Source organism: Gambusia affinis, linkage group LG07, assembly GCF_019740435.1.
Source record: "Gambusia affinis linkage group LG07, SWU_Gaff_1.0, whole genome shotgun sequence".
Taxonomy (NCBI): Eukaryota; Metazoa; Chordata; class Actinopteri; order Cyprinodontiformes; family Poeciliidae; genus Gambusia; species Gambusia affinis.
The window spans coordinates 12,177,214-12,186,239 of NC_057874.1; the positions used below are offsets into that span (position 1 = coordinate 12,177,214).

Here is a 9,026-nt window from a genome sequence, read left to right on the forward strand (position 1 = left end):
ATGACGCATTGTAAACTTGAGAGCCAAGATGATTCTTTTGGATTTTTTTATGGGATCAAAAAATATGAATATGAATGGAAAAAAACCCAACAACAAATAAGCCAGTAGTTTAGAAACTGGATCTGATTAGAGTTTGGAATAATAAATCTGGGCCAGAACAGCATTTAGTGTAAAAAAAGACAGCTGTCAGAAAAATAAGACTTCCAACTAAAGGCACAACATTTATTTCTACATTTAAAAAGGTTTTGCATGAGGGGGTTTAAATGAAAACGCAAAGGGAGACCTCGGGATTAAATCCTTTTGCTGTACAAATATATTTAAGATGAATGCTTTAAAGTTAACATTCTTAATGAGGTCACTAGGTGTTTAAAAAAGCTGCAGGAATCTAAATTTCAGAAAACCTCCCTTCCCCATATAACACCATCCTCAGGAAGGCAGGATATTGTTCACTGCTGAAGAACGGGCATTTCATTTCCTGTCAAAAGGAAAATTTATGTGAATTTAGACTTTGAAATACTAAAGTGCAATGTGACTCAAGTCTGTTTTAGCAGAGATATGTGCTTAGTTAAAACTTTCCTTCCAGATTAAATGAGGTATACGTTTGCGTCACACAGTTTGAAAGGACTTCCACAAAATAAAGTGGAGATGAGGATTAGAATGTCCAAAAGCCTTTAATAACAGCAATAAACAGCCTTTTCCCAAATGTACAAATGTCTGAATTTTCCTCTCGCTGCTATAACCAAGGAAAAGTGCTTTACAGTAGCAAACAAGTGGTTCTTTGGCCCATTTATGAGGAAATTATTTGGTGCCGCACTGAACCACACTAATACCAAACAAACACGTGGCCTTAAACCGTTATTTTCAAACATGTTTCAGAACGTCTGCATATCTAAACAACTGTTAAAACTGCAAGAATCAATTAACTGGGATCAGTAAGACTAAACAGGAACTGTTCACAACACTGGCACAACCACTAATATTCATTTAAAGCCTAAAGTGGCTGAGTGGGCTCAATTTAGTTGGTCTTAGAAAAGCAACGTTGTCTGAACCTGGAAATAGGAAAACTAGTGAATGAAAAACTGACGAGGGAAAAGACTCGAACCACGAACACAAGGTTGAAGCCTGAGCCAGTCTTGAATTTTAAGAACATTTTTCAAAACTGTTTATTTTAAGTGATATCAATCATTCCTGTTAACTCTAGATTCAAACTGCCTTCTGGGCAGAACATTTCGCTTTAACCACTAAAAGGTCCAACAACCCTAATCTTAAATCTTCAACTTTCATAATAGAATATCAGGTTAAGGTTTTGCTAAACAGGGTAAGCATTTGCTGAAAAGCCACAGAGAATCTAAAATGCATGAAATACTGACAAAAATAAGAACGCAAGTGTTTAAATCATTCTGTAACTTGAACTTATTGTGACATCAAGAAAGACATGAAGTCTAGCATTTCCAGCCTGGGGAACAAGTCAAAGGCACAATACAATGACAGAACATCAAACTCATTTTAAATACATCATAAATAGATTTGTTATATATTAGTGTTGATCAGGTCTTAATTTATTTTTCAAAGGGAAGTTCTGAACTCATTAAACTCTGGCAGTGATATCTAAACCCCGCTTCCTCTCGAGGCAGAGCTTTCAGCCGGTGTTTCCTCACATTATTTTTCAGAGAGGTGCAGAACATTACTATATTTCTATAAAATAATTTAATATAATCAGATTTCTGGCAGGTATCAGTGCAAACAAAACAGTCAAGAGACGAAAACAGATTCATACATTATTCCTCAAGGCATAGACAGACAAACACAAGGGCCTTCATTATTCACTTTTACAACAAAACTGAGGGCCCCTGGGGGTCGTTCTCTCACACACACCAATACATACAAACACGAATCTCTTCATTTCACTGCTTGTAAAAACCAAAGTGCGTTTTTAATATAATATAAAGGACAACCCCTTCCAATGTTTTACTTTAGCTAACATGGACTTCGTTTTGAGCTTGAGTTGTACTTTTGGAAATAAAGCAACTGCACAGGATTCCTCCAGTGTTAATAAAACGTTAAAGAAAAAGCACAAACTTCGAATGAAGCATTTATTTCTTTAAGGATTTCACCATAGCCTTTCCCATGTTAATTCTGATGAGGATTTGTCTACTGTAATTTGTGCATGCAGTCTGAATCCTGAAATTTGGTGCAAGGCACGTCTGTGGATAAAAGAATGCATTTCGTCCTTCTACACTTTGGTACACCTTTTATGAAAATGTACTTTAATGAAAATGTACTTTAAATACTTAAATCACTCATAAAATAACTAGAAACCCTATTACAATTTTGTGCCAAGATCTGAAACATTCAGGAGCGGCTTCTCGCCCTCGGTGACCCCTTCAAGCTCATGTGCAGATCAAACCAAGCCAGGTCCTCGTCTGAGTGGTAGGGGGGCAGGGGGATCTCTGTATGCACGGAAGGCATTAAACCTCAGTCTATAATGTGCTCGCCGCGGACAATGTGCGACGAAAATTCGTATCTGTCCTTGCTGCGGTAACCACAAATGTTGCACTCGAAAGGCTGTCGGAAACCGTGGCAGCCCATGTGGATGGTAAACATGACGTGGTCCAAGAAAAGCACGCGGCAGTGCTCGCAGCGGAACGACCGCACAGCCCGCCCTTCTGCATCTACGACCCGGAAAGCCTCCCTGGAGGTAGAGGAAGGTGCCGTAGGCGAGCTGGAAGTCGGAGCCGAGGCGGGAGGCGGAAACGCTGGGTGTCCTCCGTCTTCTTTTTCCAGCTCCCGATCTTTCGCTCGGCTGGGGCTGCGTCTCTCCCGACTCCTGTGGTGTGAGGTGGGAGGAGGTCTGGCGATGTGTTTGCTGGAGTGAAGGAGCTGATGCCCGTTGTTACTGGGCAACGTTGGGACAGGGGCTGTGCTGTTGCAGGGCTCGTCGGGCATGCTTTCCGTGTCTGTGGAGTCCTGGAAACCATTGCTAGGCGACGGTGCATGACTTCGGCCAGCAGGAAGGTCTTCGTGACCCTCTGCTGCCTCCCTCCCCCTGACCACAACAGCTCCCAGCCCAACTCCGGTGCCCGTGCAATCCAACCTCGGGCCCAGAGCAATGGAGGTGTGAGGGGAGCTGAGGCTCGGCCGGAGTTCTTTAAAAAAGGATGGATGAGTGGGAGGAAGGTGTGGAGGCCTAATGGCATCTGATAATCCTCCTCCATTACCTGCTGTGAACTCCGCAAGGCTGGCGAAGTGAGGTTCTTCCAGGTCCCCAGCTTGCACGTCCTCGCCTTTATCCAGGCCAGCTGTCAGGTCATAAGGTGCATCCGCAATGTTGAGGCGCATGTGCTTCTGTCCTGCAACATAAAGACACACACAGTCTCATGATATAATATGCAGTTCCATCAAATAAGTTACCAAAACTTTTGATGCATTCTATGCAATGCTTTACGAAAGCATTTATATGCCTGAACGACTTTTGTTCCTAATTGTTTCTTATTACAGCCTTAAGGATGACTTTTTCTGGGTGGATGATGTGATAGACCAAAACAAACAAAGGCATATTTGTACAGGGGAAAAAGAAGACACAAGGTTTTCCTAAATTTTTCCAAACAAAAATCAGAAAAGTGCGGCGTGCATTTGTATTAGCCCCACCTCAGTCCATGCTTTATATAAACACTTCTTGCTGCGATTATAGCTGCTAGTGTCTTTCTTCCAATAAGCACAGCCAAAGACTGACATTTTTGCCTATTCTTCTTCACAAAACACCTCGAGGCCAGCCAGATTGGGTAGAGAAAGTCTGGGAACATCAATTGTAAAGTCTGCTACTTATTTTTAATTGTATTTAAGTGTAAACTTTGACTAGACTACACCTGAATCATTCCATTGTCAATCAGTCTGCTTGTTTAGGACAGCTGTCCTGATGGGAGTTGAACCTCTGTCCCAGTCTCAAGGCTTTTCCAGCCTTCGAAAGGTTTACTTCCAGGACTGCCTTGAATTTACTCTGACCAGTTTCACTGCTCCTACTGACGCAAAACATTTCCACATCATCATTCTGCCACTAATATGCCCCACCATAGGGATGGTATGTTTAGGGCTGTATGCAGTGCTAGCTTTCTAGTGTCTTGATGCAAACGGTAAGCTGTGGCTCTCTGCAGCTCCTGCAGAGTTGCCACAGGCCTTTTAACTGCCTCGCTGAATTTTAGCCTTTTTGCGCAGGCAGACATTTTAGACGGTCAGTTGTGCTTTTGTGGATTTTCAGAAGTGGCATCTTGTTTTCTCTTTGGTGATGCTGGATTGAACTATGCTCTGTGAGGTATCCAAAACCTAGAATATTGTTTTTCAACCCAACTGCAGTTTAGACTTCTCTGCAACTTACTCCCTGACCGGTCTGCTTGTCACACTTTTCAGATCTTTACTTGTATGAAAGTTCTGAAAAAAAAAAAAAGCATCCCTTCACAACGTTTTGCTATTCTGTGTTGATCCATCACAAAATCTCAGGTTGTTAGTTTTAAAGTGGAGCTGCACAATATATTAAATTCAAATCGTCATTCCAATATCAACTGTGTGGATGCTATATAAATATAAATATAAATATAAATAAATAAATAGAAATTTGTTTTGCTTTAGTTAAATCACTAAATTCCTTCCTACTGCACATAGATTTGACTAGTATAAACAGAGTTGGGAAGCTAGTTGAACCCTCTGGGAGAATAAGTACAGAGGACTGGCAATCCCATCAAAAAGGCAGAGTTGACTACCTGAATTTACACTTAAAGCAACAAATATTGCCTTGTTAAATCCCTAAAACCGTCCACACTGAGACTAAATGCTCACCTACAAATTTTTGTGGTGTGGATCTTTTGCGTTTAGTGACGCTGTTGGCGAGCCGATCGATAAAAGCCATCTTGTCTGAGGACGGCTGCAGAAGAGAGTCTGGTACAAACTCTAGCTCTCTCATCTCCTCTCCTGGACAGAGTACAAACAAACTGTTACGTTATTTTAAAGTTTCCTCATAACTCAGACAGCGTTTCTTGTGAGTCCTAGTTTGCTGTGGAATCTAAAACCACATTTTGGGGTTTCAGGCAGTTATGGAAGGAGGACTGTGGTCATCAACTTGTAAAGGAGTTTTTACGGTCACCATTCTGTAAGAGGAATGAGTGCCAGTACTATACCTAGATTATGAGCACTGTTTGTTGGTTGTGACTCCAGACTTTGTAGGTAACCATGACAGCGCTCCTGGTGTTCCTCCAGGGTGCTTTGCTGCTTGTAACTACGGCCGCAAAAGCTGCATTTATATGGCTTCCCTATGGTTGGAGAGGACACTGGAGGTAGAGGAGGAAGACAGTTGTAACGCAGACTGATGGTAAGAAAGAAAACAACAACAAAACACATTTATCAGGTATTAAATTGTTCTACCTGCATGCGTGCGTAAGTGCCCAGTAAGGGCATCTCTTCTTCGACAAGCATAGCTGCAAAAGGGACATTTAAACGGCTTCTCTCCTGAGTGCAGCTTGATGTGGCGGAGCAGGTTGCCTTTTTGGGTGAATGAGGCGCCACACTGGTTACACTGAAATGGTCTTTCCCCTGTGAATTGTAAAACAAGTTAGCGCATGTTCTCTTCAAACAACTACATGCCTCAGTGCATTGTGTTGGTCTACTTAGACAAGAACGCAGGATTCCTGAGGATCTTACATTCAAAATGTGGTACATTTTCAGACCCAGAATTACTCGTTTTCTTTTATCAGTTGATTTCATTTTTTATGTTTAGTACTAAGAATTCACATTATTATTGTCTTTGTGTACCACTGTTTATGAAATTAGGCAACAATGACGTTTGCTTCTGATTCAGCGATAAACTTTTTTAAGCTTTTCTTCAATTAATCTTTATTTCTACCTGGAATAATCCAATTAAGATTTAAAATGTCTTTTGCTAGGAAGTCTTGGCCACAAAAGCACAATAATAGACTATTAATGTTATCACAACAAGCAAAAACAGACAATACAAGACAACTAAGTAAAAGAGTGGGGAATTTTTATGAAATTGCTACAATCACTAGTTGTTTTCAGTAACATCATGTGTACATTCAGTACTCAAAAGTTTATGAATGAGATTTTATTTGGCATTGTAGCTCCATGTGTGGAAGCTGCTTCGAATCCTAGCCTAAACTGAGCGAAAGTTGGGGGAAGAAAAACGAAACAAAAAAAAAAACTAGGAAATTGTCCTTTTTCCCATTTTAAATAGGTATGTATTTTTGTGTGGGGTCTAAGCCAGAAACTTGAAAAGCCAAACAGAAAAGGCTACATTTTTAACTAATGCAGCAAATTGAAATTAAAGGACATTAATTCAACATGGTTTGAATGTAAAAACCACTTCCATTTTGGAAAATTAGATTTTTTTTTTTTCTCTTTTAGAAAATAGAACAGGCAATCATGTTTAGAAACTCCAAACTTTTTTTCCACTCCTATCCACACTTTAAGAAAAAAACAGAATAAAGAACAACTCCATACTTTTTAAAATGGTATAAATCCAGCAAATGTCTTAAATTGTTTATACATGATGTGCTTTTTTAATTCTTACTTAAATGTTTATGGTTTAAACACATTAGTCACCTGTATGGCTGCGTTTGTGCACCATGAGAACATTAGGCCCGATGCAGATCATTCCACAAATGTCACACTTCAGCTTTCCGTTCGGCAGTCTGGTGGCTCCAGGTGCCATGGTCTCAGGGTTCATGACTTCCCTGTAGCCTCCACCAGACTCTGATCCCTGTCCTGAACCTCCATCATCTATCCGCTCAATTCTTTCATCTTCATTACCGCGTCCTAGGTCTTCATCACTGTACAACTCCACTTTAATAGAGTTGGCTGCAGAGGCACGAGTTAAATCAGACAGCAGAAACATGACATTAAGCAATCAATCTTGTTTATTGAAATGCACATGTAAATAAGAATAGTTTAACTTCCCACTCACCACTTAGAGACCGTCTAGGAGAGTTGTCCTTGCTATTTGGGGTGCTTACATTTGGACCTCCAAGGTTCCCAGAAAACTCTCTTTCCAGTGATGACTCCCCACTACCTAAAACCACAACCATAATAACTGTGTAGTCCCAGATTTAACAAGCATGCCAATGTTAAACAACATGGTAGCTTCTACTACATAAACCTTTACCTGAAATATAGGATCTGCCATTACAGTCATCAACATCCATACTAGTTCAAGCTGAATCCTGAAATTATATTTAGGTCAAGTTGAGTGCTTTCTCAAACATAATTAATCACTGAACACCACTGCATGTCAAACACTATCCGTATCTGTTCAGAAAAACAGATACGGATTACAATTGACAGACGCGGATCAGTGAATTTAAGAAACACAGAGGGCAGATTTAATCTGGCATTTCTAACACTTAACTACAACACTCCTAAAGCACACAGTTTCTGTGCGATGATGGACGGATGCACTTTAAAATCAATCATGTTTGTAGATTAGTTTATGTGGATCAATTAATCGCATTAAAGTAGATTACAGGCAGCTAGATTAGGTCCACTTCTAACCTTACCAAACCAGACAATTAGAACCAGCAAATGACAACTTCAAAAACTGAGCTCAAAGTGAAGACAATCTATTTTAGAATCTGTTTGTGTCTAAATAATCTGAAATCCCGATCACGAACCAGAAAGACGGCGTTTATATAATGGTGAGGGTGAGGTAACCTAAGTTTATGGCCTTGGTAGCTAACGTTAGCTTACTGCATGGGATGGAAATTACCGTTTGTCAAGTTAGCTGAACTCAACAGTAAGACGATACAACAGTCTGACATCATCGACAGCCTGATAAAAGCTCAAAGAACAATAATGCTAGTAAGAAGAATAAGTAATGGCGCCAGGACGTAGCATTAGGTTATGATACTAACTGGGTAGATGTCGCTAAACTGAACACACTACTCGGCTCGACGTCATGATTGAGGCTAACACAACAAACAACCGCTAGCCTGTCAGTGTTTCTTCAGCGGTTGCTATGGCAGCCGCAGCCACACCAACAGCTGCAGCTAGTCAGTTGGTGGTTTGACTGTTTCAACACGGCAAAGACTAACGACCATAAATACCTCTCAAAGGCTGTCCGATTTTTCAAAACTTGGCAAATTACCTGTCTCTGTCAAGGATGTTTCATTGAGGTAAATCAGATTTTTTATCTACCTGTTTATGACGGCAATATTCACCGGAAGAATAGTTATCTAGGTTGGGATAACTTCCGGATCACATTAGGCACGTCACTAAAGAGCAAGGCATTTATCATTGACTTTGCACACATTTTAAATATACATTTTTTAGTTTCTCTACCATCACGTTCAGTTTTGAAAAATATATTTATCCGTAATTTACATTTTAATTTTAAAGAGAAATGACATTTCGAATATCAATGGAATTATTTTTATTGTCTAGCAACTAAAACGCTTTTTGTGTATATTTCCACATGTATTGATGTTTGTGGCAATTTATCTTTTGCCATAACTCAAGGTCTTAACTCGGAATGCTTTCAACTGCTCACTGTAATATTGAGCTTCCTCTACATATTTTTTTTTTGGTCACATTTATTTGTTTCTTCGAGCCAGTTTTAAAGTCAGACAGAAATAACTACCGTACCTTCAATACAAAATGCCATTTTCAAAGAGGATTTCATGTATTAAGGGAAAACATTGTTCAAACTAACCCTATTCAAAAAATGATTCACTCAATAAAAAATCAGGTATTGACTGTTGCCTCCATTTTTTAACACATACATATGCATAGAAGATGATTGATGAGACAGAAAAGACAAATACTTAAAGCACATATTACACCCTGGCTTTTATAAATTAAAATTGAGAAATAAGGTTAAGTAATAATGTTTACAGTCTTATGATCTTTATTAGTTTTTTTATGTAAAGTTTCAGATTAGACAACTATTAAAAGTAAAGCTTCAGGTCTGTTTTGTTCAATGTGTCTTTTTTTTTGTGTATATATTTTTTGGAACATCCTTTAATAATCAA

At 39.5% G+C, this 9,026-nt stretch overlaps 1 protein-coding gene across 8 annotated transcripts; it reads right to left on the bottom strand.

Annotated features, from left to right (window-relative positions):
• Positions 1-1,690: 1,690 nt before the first annotated feature.
• LOC122834717 (zinc finger protein Eos-like) lies at positions 1,691-8,255 on the bottom strand. Of its 8 annotated transcripts, none has more exons than XM_044123412.1 (9): positions 8,194-8,255; positions 7,166-7,223; positions 6,968-7,072; positions 6,607-6,861; positions 5,413-5,580; positions 5,169-5,318; positions 4,831-4,962; positions 3,219-3,350; positions 1,691-3,146 (listed from the first exon to the last, which is right to left on the bottom strand). In XM_044123412.1, the coding sequence occupies exons 2-9, from the start codon at positions 7,203-7,205 to the stop codon at positions 2,476-2,478; spliced, it is 1,653 nt and encodes a 550-aa protein (XP_043979347.1). In that variant the 5' UTR covers positions 7,206-7,223; positions 8,194-8,255; the 3' UTR covers positions 1,691-2,475. The 8 variants fall into 8 exon arrangements, with proteins under 8 accessions (XP_043979347.1, XP_043979346.1, XP_043979343.1 ...); XM_044123411.1 differs by lacking the exon at positions 8,194-8,255 and adding an exon at positions 7,766-8,169; XM_044123408.1 differs by having other exon boundaries at positions 1,691-3,350.
• Between the last annotated feature and the right edge of the window lie 771 nt (positions 8,256-9,026).

Coding starts and splice junctions, on each gene's coding strand:
- LOC122834717 (XM_044123408.1), bottom strand. CDS start 7,205: ATGGATGTTGATGACTGTAATGGCAGATCCTATATTTCAG. Junction 5,319..5,412: donor GCACTTACGCACGCATGCAG/GTAGAACAATTT, acceptor CTCTACCTCCAG/TGTCCTCTCCAACCATAGGG. Junction 4,963..5,168: donor AAACAGTGCTCATAATCTAG/GTATAGTACTGG, acceptor TACTCTGTCCAG/GAGAGGAGATGAGAGAGCTA.